Genomic DNA, 14,886 nt, shown 5'->3' with positions numbered 1-14,886 from the left:
ACAGAAGCGTTGCGCGCTTTATTATTTATATAATATAAAGTGAGAGAAAAACATTTTTTTACAATGGTAAGACATACCCTTGAGCACATTATATAACTTTGGTATGCTATCGCGTATACATGAGGTCATTAGAGGTGGAGCATATGTGTGTATATAACCTTTTACAAGGCATACAAAATATAATTACATTACTTAGTTACAAATTAGTCTCACGCAAAGTTTTATAAATTAATCAGTGCTTACAGCAACTTTAACCGGGCGATCCATTTCAATCGTGCGTGTCCATTTGGATCGCCGTGGACACAAAACACAGTCCAACGCGACGACTCAAATGAATGTGCCCCGTTTTTTGTCCGCCCGTGACCCATTCCATGCCCAAATTTGAGCCGCATTTTCGTTGGTCAGACACAAAGTCGACACACGCCTCGTCCGCGTGCTCCTTTCCTTGCCCGCCCATCGATGGCACAATCTCTCTTTTTGTATCCTCTTCCTCTACCCGTCGTCCGCAAGTGCACAAATCTTAGGCCGGAGTCCATTTTTCCGGGCCACCTTGATCTCTAGCCCCTCCATCCTCCACCCAGCAGCACATCCATCAGCAGGGTGCCTCCTTTGTCCCAGTGCGGAAGGCCGAGTGGTAGATCTGCGGTGGCGGCGGCGAGATTTGGCGCATCCTACCGATGGGATTTAACGACCCCCCCCCCCCCCCCCGACGGATTGCGCTTGTCATGGATTGGCCGGGTACCGGTCCACCCAGCCTGAAAAATGCCTCGATGCCGCATGCAGGTGCTCAATCCGCCTCTAGCCGCTCAGTTCTGTACCGTCGTCGGTCCGCTGGCAAAGCAACAGCTGGCTGTCTCCCTAACTCGACGCTTGCCTAGATGTTTGCCGGCTCACCATTGCCGTTCATGAAGTGCGACAACTGCCCGCTGCAGGTCGCTCGACGCGTTTCTTGGAAGCCAGAACATCTCGGTTGGGTGTTCGTCGAGTGCAAAAATGACGGGGCAAGTGATTTTTGTTAGGCCTTTTGCTCTTTGATTCGATGCAATTTCTGTAGCTTATTTGCTAAATTTTGTGTGTACTTTTGGTATTGGGAAGAAGAATACATCATGTATTTCATGAAATTTGCTAGATGTTTATGTACTTCTAGTTAGAATTTAAGCTATAGATGAGAGTAAAGAAGAGATCAAAGATAAAGCTATGTTTAGTTCTTTAGAATCCAAGAAGAAAGATATTGTTAAGCTCATGCATTTGATGAAATAAAAATAACGAGCAAATATCAACCAAAAATTGTATGATTAAAAATGAATGCCGACGGGCCGTAAGGATGAGATTTGGTTCCGTCAGTTAGACGCACGGCCGATCCATTTGCAAAAAGGAACAGACACCCCCAAGCCAAACGGACAAAAAACGAACAAAGTACGCATCCGTTCGGAGAATTGCTCTTACGCACATTTGTACACATGTTTTGCAGCGGCTTCATGCGTGGATCATATTGGTTCCAGTTAATGATAAAAGGGGAAAAGAATGTACGTACAGTTTACAACTTGTGTAATAGATACGCACATACATGCACGTACGCAAATATAGTAAGGAATTAATCATCAAAATCAGTCGTTATGCGCCAAGAAATTCGTGATCCTTGAGCGTATTGTGGATAGGAGTAGCATCGCCGGTGGAGGCGGCGGGGGCTTCCGCGTCGGATGGTGCTGCTCCTCCCTCCTCCAGCAGGTACCGCCGGCCTGTGCCGTACAACCTGCGCACGGCCGATCCATCCATCAAAATGGACCCAGCTAGCTATCCATGTCTAGGACGCCATGCAACTCGTATTTCTTTACGGAGGAAGCACGTACTTGGAACTGAAGAGGTCCTCGTGGTAGCGACTAGCGGCGCTGAGGACGTCATGGAGGGGGCCGCCGCGCCGGAACCGGGTCTCCTGCGAGCGCTTCTGATAGTACTCCCCCAGCTCGCCCGAGTCCACGTTCGCCGTCGCCACCGTGGCGGCCGCCAGCACCATCGCCACCAGCAGCCATGTCCTCGTCGTCCTCGGCATCGTCCTCCTTGGTTCTTTCGCTGCTAGCTCGCCTCCTCCTCCCCTCCCTGCCAAGCGCTAACCAGGCCGACCCCCCCTCGTGATTCCTCCACGTATATATACGCGCGCGCCTCGTGAATCCGTTCCCATCTCTGGCTGGCCGGGTGTTTCGTCCATTCCCCATGCCTATGTTTGCATATACCTCCTGTGTTTAGACGTGCAACTCACAATTCATTCACGTGTTGGGTTGAATTTTTTTCTTTCAAGACATGCATCCTTCTTTCCCATATGAGAAGTACTCCCTCTCTAAACTAATGTAAGAACGTTTACATTAAGTACTGTTCTAAAGTCAGGACTGATCCATGGGTGAGGCAAAGGGGGTGACGGCCCCGGGCCCAAGAGGGGAGGGCCTAACTAAAATTTATACCAGTCAACATCATAGAAGTATATGTTACATCTAAAAGATTATTAAATGGATAAAATATAGCCTCCATACAAGTATACCACACATATATAGGCAAATCAATTCGATTTGCGAACTTTAGGTTTAATTACAGTAGTCTCCCTTTAGGATGAATGTTTAGTATCATAATGAAAATAATGATAACTAGATTTCAATATTTAAACCTATGCACAATTTTTAATTTTATAATTATGTAGGACATCTCATTTGCATCAAACCAAACCAAGTGAAACTAGACGAGCATAATATGTAACTGAATCATATGTTGAAGTATAATCAACAATAGCTTTGGTTCTTCGATGATTCAATTACTGAACCCAACTTGCAAGCTGCATTGTTATGCCATAAATTTTCCATGAATATGGCTGCCTAATATACACTAGAAACCATTATTATGATATTTATTAGTTTATATGATTTAGAAATCTTTACCGTAATATTCAATAATATTAAAAGATTAATATGAACACACGCATGGATATGCAAATATGTATACACTACATTATTTATGCAATATTATAAAATAAATTTGAAACATTTTTTTAACAATGAAGGGAAAATTATATATCACAAGAATTCTATTTTGAAAAAAAAAATTATGATATACACCACAACTTTTTAACAATTAATAATATAATACTATTTTAAAATATTCTTATGTAACTAAGTAATAAAATATATATTAATTACATCTATAATATGGTTCACTTAATTTAGAATAAATATAAAATTTTAGTATAAAAAATAATTGTTTATATGGCCCCGGGCCCAAAACTGTTTTGGACCAGCTCTGTTTAAAGTAGTATTCTAAATGCTCTTATATTAGTTTACGAAGGGAGTACCACATATCAGGAGCGTGACACTCTGGCCCTGATGTTTTTTGTTGACAACATCAATCATTTAAGGATGGCAATTCAGTGACGCGCGACAAGTTTTTGTCAAAAATAAACTAAAGCATCAAAGTTGTCATGCTTGGCAACTGAAGCTGTCATCCTCGCGTCACTAAACTTGTCACAAAAATTGTTCGGAGTTAACATGTGTCTATACCTGACGTGTGGCAATTATGAGTTTTATTTTTTTAAATCTCTTGGATGTCCCATAGCCATAGAAAGTGTTTTGTGACCCAGAAATAGAAGACTAATTTCTTTTGGGACCAACAGACAACAGGTGATTTATAGCGAAAAATAGATGTTGAAACGGCAGCGACCAAAAGTATTACAAGCTCAACACTGAAAAGCCAAAAGAGCATGTAGAAAGGATATCCTTACCCTAGGCGGCCAGAGCAAATTTTCCCTCCAGAATTCATCAGCGAGCCCATGCATTTCTTCTCCCCTCGTCGCTTTGGATGTCTAGTAGTTTATGTTAGGATTTTTTAGTCCTCGTAGGTGCGGCACACAGACACTTCTTCAAGTTTGTCTTTCGGATTTTGATCCTTCTCGAGTTTTGGATGTGGTTGATGGAGCTCCGATATAGATTTCAGATGTCTTCTTGGGATAGTGAGGCTAGGATTTCTCGTCATGTGATGAGATTTGATGTTAGATGCTTCAGATCTATCCAAGGGTTTAAGAATGACGATTGTGGCTCTAGGGCGCTGGTCTTTAGGACACGTGCACGAAGACTTTCCAGCTGTCATCCACAAAATCAAGCCAACACCGGTAGGGGAGAGGTGCCAGCGGCGCATCGGCGGCTAATTCTAGTAATAGTAGTGGTCCCTCGATGGTGTCGGAATCTCAATAATTTCTATTATGTTTGAGAGGTATTTTACTTCTCATGAATTTTTATAATAGATCTGACCTTTTTTGCAAAAAAGGAAACATATTATATTGAATAAACAAATACAATAGTGAGATGAAAGGAAAAACTCAAGGCTCTCGCAAGAGAAAGTAAGTAAGAGAGAAGGCATGTCCTCCGAGCAAGATACAAGCATGCATCTAATATTCCAATTTGGGGCCTTCCCAAAGGAACTACCATTTTGGTAGCTAGGAAAAATACCAAATAATTTGTGAAGCTTCTCATATCCATATATTCACCACTTCCATCAAAATATTAAGTTCCACAATGCAAAAGTTGAGCACAACATCCCTTTACAAATTCTGTCCAGATTTCCTGTTTGCAAAGGAAGTGCTTGATTCCTTGATCCCCTTGGGCTGAAATTATGCACGGTAGTTCATTATGATAAATGACCCTTGTCCACCAAAATTTAGCCCCTTCCATAAATCCATTCTTCCTTAGCAAATTATCCAAGTTTCTGTCCAGATTGGAGCACTGTGAAGGAAGTCCCATTTATACTTATGCAAATGGTACCAATTTTTTATAGTGCCTCCATATGCCTAAATCACTGATCTCCACCAAATTGGAAACATTTTCATCTAACCATTTGATCCCAGCATCATCTTTTTCATTTCTGGTCAAATTGCCAGGTTACAAAGGAAGTGCTAGTTATCTTTGCTCATTTGAGCTGAAATTTTGGCAGGATAGTGACCTTAGCAGATGATTGACCCCTGCCTAAGATCAGGCCAAGCGCTGTTTTTCCTCACAAGTATTTTATGTTGCAAAAATCAGAGCTTGTTAAAACTTTTTCAAATAATGTTGTGAGTGCAATGTCAGCCCTTGTATGAGTGAATGCTTGCTTGCTTGATGACTCAAACCCATGAAAAACTTATTATTTTGCTCTCTTCAAAAACCCTTTTTCCTTTATATCAAGATCACCTTCATCATGTTGGGATACACTACTAGCTCATAAAGCCAAGTGGCACTTCCAACCAAAGTTGGTGATCTGATCCAAATATTATTTTCATTCATTAAAAACATTAATTGGTGATTTAAAATATTATTTTCCTATTTTATATTTATGTCTGTTTCTAAGGCCAGGAATGATATTCCCACAAGGAAAATTGCTTTCCTGCCTTAGAAAATTCTGCGTAAATTCATGGAAGCTCAGAAGGGCATATATTTTCCATATATAAGATTTTCAACCCTATTTTATAATAATATTATTTGAGTAAAACCCTGAAAACCATTTCTGTCTGTTTTAGCTTTTTGAGATGTTTCCAAAGGAAATAATCTCAATAAATTCCCATACAATTACAGGAGCCCTCCCAAGCCATATTAGGTGCTCACAAAAAATCTCACCTTCATCCAAGGTGGGGAAGTGCACCTAATGAGCCCAAAACCCTCTCTGTCCAGAGAAGAGTTGGAACAACTCTACATTGCAAAGTTTCTCCAATGGAGCTGAAATTTGCAGAGGTGTTTGACACCCCAAATAAGGACTCCACACCAAAGATGGGATTTGTGAGACTCTGTTTGGCCACACTTCCTTTGTAAAGGACAGTACTGGTCATTTTAAAGCATTTTCAAGTTTACAAAGCTAAACTTGTTCAATGGAGCTCAAATTTGGTGAAACCCCATGTTTTTACCCCAAGACCAAACCTGTTAAGTTTCAGTTCCAGTGGTGGAGTGGAAGCACCCCAAATCATTGTCGAACACCTACTGACAGGAAGGTAAAAACCCTCCTAGCCACTGTTTTACCCAATGGCAAAGCCCGAAACTTGGTGAGTTAGAGCCCTAGAACACCCTGAGCACCCAGTCAACCAGCCCCTCCCCAACTCCAAGCACTAGTGACAAGATCTTCAATTTGAGCCGCAGGCCAGTACTGGCAACACTGGTGTTCCTTGCCTCCTTTGACCAGCTCGTGCTCCCACTAACACACAACGGCTAGGCACACTCCCAGCAACACTCGGGACATGGAGGACACGTCCCAAGTGCCCCAGAGCGCGCCAGCATGTCGTGGCATGCCAAAACTGCGCTCTGGGCGCGCTACAGAGATCCTCCAGCAAGGGGACGTCGCCCCGGCCAGTTCCAACCCCCCAGTAATGTCCAAACGCTCCCCCGACACCCACTCTGTGCAAAGCTACCATCAGGGGCCCCCTCTCCTCGCGCAAGAGCTCAGGCGACGCGTGCCCGCGCGCGCCCGACGCGGCCGAGCATGCACGGTCATTGTGGCTCGACCCCACTCGCTTTCCCTCTGCGGCCGATGCACCAGGAGGTCCTAAACCACATCCCGAACCCGTGGTTTCGTGGCCAGCACCTCACTGTGCATGCACGCGCGCCACGGTGAGTCACCGGCGCGCCCGAGTCAGCTCACCGCCGCTGGCCTATAAATAGGTCCCCCGGCACCCCAGCACTCCCCAAGCAGCTTCAGCACAACCACTAGACTCCCCCTAGCCGCCCAATCGAGCTCGCAGAGCCCCGGTGCTCGAGATCGACCGAGGCCCCTCCGCCTCGGAGCTCCGGTCGATCTCCGGCTACACGCCGGCTCCTGCGCCGCCCGACCTCCCATTGCACTCCCCTTGACGCCAGGATCATTTCCCCAACTTCCCCGAGCGAATCCGTGCGCCTAGCCACTAGCTCGACGCCAGCCCGAAACCTTTCCGCCACGATCACCTCGTCGCCGACGACCCAGACCACCTCTGGTGACGTCCCGACCACGAGCAGGTAGGCGGAGGAACGAGGGACCCATTCCCACTCCTAGTTTGGCCTGAGGGCAACGGTAGCCTCGCCGGCGTCCGTCTCCACCTCTCTGGCTGGAGGTAGGAAAGGACCCGACAGGTGGAGCCCACCTGTCGGTGTCCTGGGGCAGCCAGCGCGCGCAGCCGCTGACACTGACCCCAGGGGCCCGCAGGTCAGGTTTGAACCTGGCCCGCGCGCGCCTGGTGGCCGGTCTGCTGGCTGGGCCGACTGGGTCTCCCCCCTGGCCTTTTTCTTTTATTTTTTTAACCTACAGCTTAAATGAATTTTTATAAAAATATTCAGCCAGTAGAAAAATATGATTCTTCCACCAACAATTTTCTAAAAATGTGTAGTAATTGATTCTGTAGAGTTTGACATTTATCAAAAACAGAATCTGTTTTGGTATAATAAAATGATATTAAAAGCACTTGTTTGCTCCTGTTTGCTTTTAAATAAATATGCTTAGCTAATAAAAACCATAGGAAACATTTTCCAAAATAATAAACTGGATTTATTCAAGCGTTGCAACATTTTTAAAAGCACCCTGTGATCTGTTTGGTGTGAGCTATTATTTATTTATTCCTTTCTCGACGGTAGAGTTACCGAGTGACGGAGGATCCGGAGCGGAAGACCTCGAAGACCCCGGATACCTAGCTGACCAAGGCAAGCAGCCCTTTGACCATGACTTGAGCACAAACATTGTTGCATGCTAGTAGAGTTGGCATTCTCCCGTTGCATGTGATCACGATGCCGGTTCATCATTGTGGTGACGGTACCGAAGGCTTCTTCGAAGCACTTGCATGATAGTAATGTTATTCATATGGCTCCTCGGAGCACAAGCATGATGAGCTTGACCCTACCATCTATTAGGATCATGCAAGTGTCATGCTGACTAGTAGAGTAAGATCATTGCATTGAGCTTGACCCTACCCCTTGAGGGTCATGATAATACCATGTTGACAAGTAAAGATAGAGCATATTATCATGAGCATGATGATGAGTTAAATAAAGAGTTTATGAAAACCCCGTCGGGTGCCACTAATGCCTGAGGATGATGATGAGTTGGTGATCACTTTTGGTGAAGTGATGCACCGGTGTTTTGTGTGAGTATGGTTTCGGAAATGGGATTAGATTTATGATGTGTCGACCGTCCCAACCTTACTAGTACGACCACGATACCCCTTTATGGGACGGGGCTTTGTTGATTACTCTGGTCGGTGCTAGCAAAGAGCCACATTACTAGTGGCGGGAGTGATCGGTGTCACTCTCGTGATAGGGTCGTCCCAGGTAGGACGACTATGCCATTATTATGAGTTCCAGGCACACCGTTGGTCCCTGCATGGTTGATACTATCGAGAGTCGGTGCTCGTAAGACGTACAACATGTGGGCTGGGTACCAATCGAGTGGACCTCTTTGTCTATTATCGTCAGGGGAAAGATGATGATCGGGTACTTACCTCGGGTATATGTGATATACCGCGAGTCGTGGATGACACGGAAGTTTCCTGTTTCTCGTGGTTCCAGCGTACTACCTCTGCAGAGTGTAAAATATTCGAATAGCTGTGTCCACGGTCAAGGACAGTTGGGTGGTGCTGCTTAAACTACGTCCAACGTTTCCGCATAAACCAAGTGTGTGTGTGTGTGTGTGTGTGAGTTCGGTGAATGGTGTTAATAATCGGAGTTACTTGAGGAATTGATATGACCAAGTTCGGTGACTTGGCATATAGGGTGAACCCGGTGTGTTCAACCCCTGTCAGATATGTCCATATCTGTAACCTATTCTTCAAGAGTAGTTCTTTAACTTGTTGCATATACCTGATCATTCCACCCAGATGAGTTACACTAAAGATGCATGATACAGTTATCCTTCACTTTCATTGTTCGTATCATGGGTTGTTTGCGAGTACATTCAAAGTACTCATTGGCTTGCCACTGGTTATATTATTGACCAGACATGGAAGGACCGGAGTTTGGCGACGAGTACGTCGTCGGAGACGAACCTGCGATCTAGGATGCTTCCAAGTCAGAATGCCTGTCGGTGTAGGCTTGATGGCATGGGCACCGCTTACCCCTTATGAGTTTCCGCTACTCGATGTATCTGTTTAATTTGGCTTTAGGCCTCGCTCTTGAACCCGACCTTCTGGTCGTTTGATGTAATAATTTCGGTACTTGGATGTAAGACTCTATTATTCAGTATTTGTGTTCAGTGAACATTGATCCTTAGGGTCACTGGACACGGCGAACTCGACTTGCTAGTCGGGGTCCCCACAGAACAGGTATCAGAGCCATCCTGACTATAGGAAGCCTTAGATAGCATGGACATTAGCCGAGAACGTTAGAACGCTAGCCTTGCAAACTTTTGCACATACAACCTTCTGACCTCTCTCCTATGCCTTGTAGATGGCTGTCGTACCTGAGATGCTTCTGGAGACCGGCTTTCCACTACTCCTGGTGGATTGTCTCGAGAAGTGCCACGTACGTCGCACGCCCATCTTCCTCTACCACGAGCACTCGGTCAACGCCGACACTAAGGAATATCACGTGGACGTGATAGTGAAGGCTAATGACTCCCCGTCTAGTTGGTTCTTCCAAGGACCACAGATGGGAGAGCTGATGATGGGAGTGGAGACGGCCGCACGGGAGGCGCTCGTTCGTCTCCGCAGCATCCTCCCTGAGATGGCTAATGAGCCTGTCACTCGTCACCTACCTTTCATTAAGGAAGGGGTGGATGGGAGTTGGACACTCACCCCAGCCACGGAGGATGGGATGCCATTAAGGTTTCAGACCTACATCAGCCTCTCGTCGGACACCCTGACGCACTTCCTGGTTAAGGAATCAGCCAAGCTTCGCCAAGAGCTGCACCTAGTCAAGGGCCTGCTCCACACTGAGAAGATGCAGAATCGCAAAGTAAAGAAGGTAGGCGCACCTGAAGGGAGGACAGTTGTTGCTACTAGGGGTGGTGTGTTACCCATCCAGGCAGTCCCTCTTCGGAGTCGCCGCCTGACAGCGGAAGAGTACACTGAGATCTTCGCCGCCTCGCCGAAGAGACGCCGTGATGTGCGGATTCTTTCTTCCACTCCTATAAAGGAAGAAGATGTTGTTGAAGATGAGGACAAAGATGAGGATCCTGTTGAATCGGCCTTTGAGACTGAGCAGTCTGCCGCGTAGGATTTAGCGTAGGCAATTAGGAGTACCCCGAGCATAGGGTATCCATGTATCCGTTTCTAATTTATGTATGTGTACATGATGTAAGTCACCTATTGCCTTAGGCAGCCTATAAGTGACTACATCACCTAGTTTTTATGAATGCAATTTTCGTTTGTCAAAAACTTTGGTTTTGAAAACTTGGCACTTGCACGTATTGGACCCCCTCTTACTAGGAACGAATCCTTGTATTCCCGAGCAAGGTGGAATTTTGACATGTCTGTTTCTATGACAGGATGGTGAACGCAACCTGCAACAGCACCTTCGGCAACCCCGGCACCGGCTCCTCAGGGACGCCACAGGGAACCGAAGGAGAAGCTCACGCTCGAGGTCACCACGAGTAGCCTAGAGAACTTCCGCCACCACCTCCTCCTGAGAACTTGACGATGGCTCAGTTCCTTCAATCTCTTTGGGAGGAGCGTCAAGCCAGCAATGCCGCTATTCAGCAGCTGACTCAAGTCCTGGTGGACAACCCGCCGTGGAATGGGAATGGCGGTGGCCGCTCTACTCTTTCTGAGTTCATGCGGACTACGCCCCCCATATTCACGGAGACAACTGAACCACTGGACGCCGATGACTGGATCCGCACCATTGAAGACCTCCTTGCGCTGGTCAAGTGCACAGACGATCATGAGAAGGTCATTTATGCTTCTCACTGTCTCGGAGGCACCGCCAGGGCATGGTGGGATGGATTCCAGATCATGCGGATAGGGCAAGTCATCACTTGGGTGATGTTCAAGGAAGGATTTCGCGCAGCTCACATTCCACCTGGACTGATGACCATTAAGAAGCGGGAATTCCGAGCCTTGAGGCAGGGCAGTGGAACTGTTAAGGAGTACCTGCAGAAGTTTAACCTCTTTTCGAGGTACGCGCCCGAAGATGTTAACACTGAGGCCGCTAAGGTGGAACGCTTCATGGAAGGGTTACAGCAGTCCCTGCAATACCAGCTGGTGGTTTGCGACTGCCAGACTTTCAGCGAGTTGGTTAACAAGGCGCGTATGCTGGAAGGCAAGCGTCGTGCGATGGACGACACCCGCAAGCGCAAACTGATAGGCAGTGGAGGACCCAGTAGCGCAAGACCAAGACCATGGCAGTCAGCACCTGCAAGACCCAACTTTCAGCAGCAGCAGTACAAGCACCCGGTGTTCCGCCAGAATTATCAGCCTCAGCAGCAAGCCAAGCCAGTAGTCAACCAGCCGAACAACGGTGGAGTCAAGACCAACCCTCCGGGGCAGGTCACCTGCTTTGGGTGTGGTCAGACCGGGCACTATTCCAGGCAGTGCCCCAACAAGAAGCCCGACGCACCGCGTCCCAATGCACCCAACCCCGGTCAAGGTGCACCAGGAAGGAACCAGGCCCCCCGCAACCAGCAGTTCAATGGCAGGGGCAGGATCAATCACATCACTGCAGAAGAGGCGCAGGAAGACCCGGACAGCATTCTGGGTACGTTCCTCGTCAACTCAACTCTAGCAACAGTGTTGTTTGATTGTGGTGCCTCGCATTCTTTTGTTACTCAAAGGTTTGCGGAGAAGGGTGGTTTAAAACCCACTCTACTTCGTGGACAGATGGCAATTCAAACCCCGGGAGCAGTATTGAGGACCAACCTAGGGTGTAAAAGGGTCGAGATAGCTATCAATGGAACAAGTTTCTTGGCAGACCTCATTGTGCTTAAATTGGAAGGTGTAGAAGTAATCCTCGGCATGGATTGGTTGGCCAAGCACCAGAGTCTTTTGGACTATGCCAACAGGGCCATTACCATGAGAATCAACCAAGGGGTCAAGGTCAAGATTGTCTCCGAGCCAGTATCGGCTCAAGTGCCTCGAGTTAACAATCTATCTGAGGTAGAGCTTGATCAAGTGCCTGTAGCCTGTGAATACCCGGACGTCTTTCCTGACGAGCTACCCGGAATGCCTCCCAACCGAGACATCGAGTTCATCATCAAGCTCATGCCCGGATAGAGTCTTATATATAAAAAGCCTTACAGGATGGGTTCCGAAGAGCTGGCAGAGCTGAAGAAGCAGCTGGATGAGCAACTCAGGAAAGGGTTCATCCGTCCGAGTGCATCACCTTGGGGATCACCTGTTCTATTTGTTTCAAAGAAGGATGGTACCATTCGACTCTGCGTCGATTACCGTTCTCTTAATGAAGTCACAATTAAGAACAAGTACCCGCTCCCCAAGATCGAAGACCTGTTTGACCAGTTAAACGGGGCCAGGGTATTTTCCAATATCGATCTTCGATCGGGATACTACCATTTGAAGATTCGACCCGAAGATATACCCAAGACTGCATTTGTGACCCGATACGGTCTATATGAATGCACTGTCATGCCCTTCGGTTTGACAAATGCCCCAGCCTACTTCATGTACCTCATGAACAAGGTCTTCATGGAATATTTGGACAAGTTTGTCGTCGTGTTCATCGAAGACATATTAATCTTCTCCAAGTCCGAAGAGGAGCATGAGCAACACCTGAGGTTAGTTCTAGGAAAGCTTCGAGAGCACCAGCTTTATGCCAAATTCAGCAAGTGTCAGTTCTGGCTGAACGAAGTTGGATTTCTGGGTCATACCCTGACGGCAAGCGGTTTGGCCGTAGATCAGTCCAAGATTACTACAGTGACCAACTGGGAATCACCAAAGGACGTGAAGGATGTCAGGAGTTTCCTCGGGCTCGCGGGATACTGCCACAAGTTTGTAGAAGGTTTCTCCAGCATCGCTCGACCTATGACTCAGCTCTTGAAGAAAGGCCGAAAGTTCGAGTGGACACCGGTGTGTGAAGCAAGTTTCCAGGAGTTGAAGAAGAGGCTAACTACCGCCCCGGTATTGGCTACCCCAGACATCAACAAAGAATTCATGATATATTGTGATGCCTCTGGAACCGGGCTCGGTGGAGTCCTGATGCAAGATGGCAGGTTCGTGGCATACTTGTCACGGCAACTGCGACCGCATGAGGAGAACTACACCACCCATGATCTCGAGCTAGCAGCTGTAGTGCATGCTCTGAAGACGTGGCGGCATTACCTTCTGGGGAAGCGATGTGAGATATATACAGACCACAAAAGTCTGAAATATATCTTCACTCAAAGGGAGCTGAATATGAGGCCGCGGAGATGGCTTGAGTTAATCAAGGATTATGACCTCAGCATTCAATATCATCCCGGCAAGGCGAACGTGGTAGCCGATGCCTTAAGCCGGAAGGCAGGCTCCTTGAACGTCACGCTCAAGGAAAGGTTACCCGTCTTGTATGAACAGATGGAGAGCTTCGGGCTTGAGATAGTCGAACCAGGATACCTGGCCAACCTCGAAGTCAAGCCTACTCTGGCAGACGACATCAAGGAAGCCCAGAAGGGACACCAGAGTATCGAAGGCCTCAAGAGGAAGGTGCGAGAAGGCAAAGCCCCAGGATTCTCGATTGATGAGCAAGGAGTACTGTGGTACGGGAAGCGCTTATGCGTACCTAACAAGGCCGAACTTAAGGACTTGATCCTGCAAGAGGCTCATGACACACCGTACTCTATCCATCCAGGTGGTACCAAGATGTACCAAGACCTTCGAGAACAATTCTGGTGGCATGGCATGAAGAGGGAAATTGGCTCCTATGTCGCTAAATGCGATGTATGCCAGCGAGTCAAGGCTGAACACCAGCGACCTGCTGGATTGCTGCAACCTCTTCAAGTGCCGGAATGGAAGTGGGATAAAGTCAACATGGACTTCATCACCGGGTTGCCCCGGTCGAATAAGGGTCATAACTCCATTTGGGTCATAGTCGATCATTTGACCAAGGTGGCCCATTTCATCCCCGTTAACACCACCTATGATGGCAACCAGCTGGCCAGTCTATACATTCATCGAGTGGTGAGTCTCCATGGAGTTCCCAAGGAGATCGTGTCCGACCGCGGCACACAATTCACCTCAAGATTCTGGAAGAAGTTTCAAGAAGCTCTCGGAACCAAACTCTCCTTCAGTACGGCTTTCCACCCGCAAACGGGCGGACAGACCGAGAGGGTAAACCAGATACTTGAGGACATGCTCCGCGCCTGTGTTTTGGCTCATGGTGCCAAGTGGGAAGATTGCCTGCCATTTGCTGAGTTTTCTTACAACAACAGCTACCAGTCTAGTCTTCAGATGGCCCCATTCAAAGTGTTATATTGGCGGAAGTGCCGCACCCCGCTCAATTGGTCCGAAACCGGTGAAGGAATAGTTTTCGGACCAGAAGCACTTCAGGAAGTAGGGGATAAGGTTCAGCTTGTCCGAGAGAACTTGGAGGCATCTAAGTCAAGGCAGAAGAGCTATGCGGACCATCGCCGCAGAGATGTGGAGTTTGTTCCCGGAGACCAGGTGTACTTGCGAGTCACGCCTCTCAAGGGGACCAAGCGTTTCCACGTCAAGGGGAAGCTAGCTCCCAGGTTCATTGGACCCTTCAAGATCACGGCAAGGCGCGGGAAGTAGCTTACCAGTTGGAGCTACCTCCTGAGCTTTCGGGTGTACACAACGTGTTTCACGTGTCACAGCTCCGGAAGTGTTTACAAGTGCCAACCGTCCCGATCTTTACAAGGACATTGATCATCAAGCTATTGACCTTCAACCGGACCTTACCTACCGCGAGAAACCGATCCGCATTTTGGATGAAGCCGAACGTTGCACCAGAAGCCGCACCATCAAGTTTTTCAAGGTTCAGTGGA

At 47.5% G+C, this 14,886-nt stretch overlaps 1 protein-coding gene across 1 annotated transcript; it reads right to left on the bottom strand.

Moving 5' to 3' along the window:
• Window positions 1–1,314: 1,314 nt before the first annotated feature.
• LOC123398601 lies at window positions 1,315–2,119 on the bottom strand. Its single transcript, XM_045093055.1, has 2 exons — window positions 1,851–2,119; window positions 1,315–1,753 (listed from the first exon to the last, which is right to left on the bottom strand). The coding sequence occupies exons 1-2, from the start codon at window positions 2,048–2,050 to the stop codon at window positions 1,615–1,617; spliced, it is 339 nt and encodes a 112-aa protein (XP_044948990.1). The 5' UTR covers window positions 2,051–2,119; the 3' UTR covers window positions 1,315–1,614.
• Window positions 2,120–14,886: the final 12,767 nt, after the last annotated feature.

Source organism: Hordeum vulgare, chromosome 5H, assembly GCF_904849725.1.
Source record: "Hordeum vulgare subsp. vulgare chromosome 5H, MorexV3_pseudomolecules_assembly, whole genome shotgun sequence".
NCBI classification, from domain to species: Eukaryota; Viridiplantae; Streptophyta; class Magnoliopsida; order Poales; family Poaceae; genus Hordeum; species Hordeum vulgare.
This window is presented reverse-complemented; position numbering and strand designations above follow the sequence as displayed.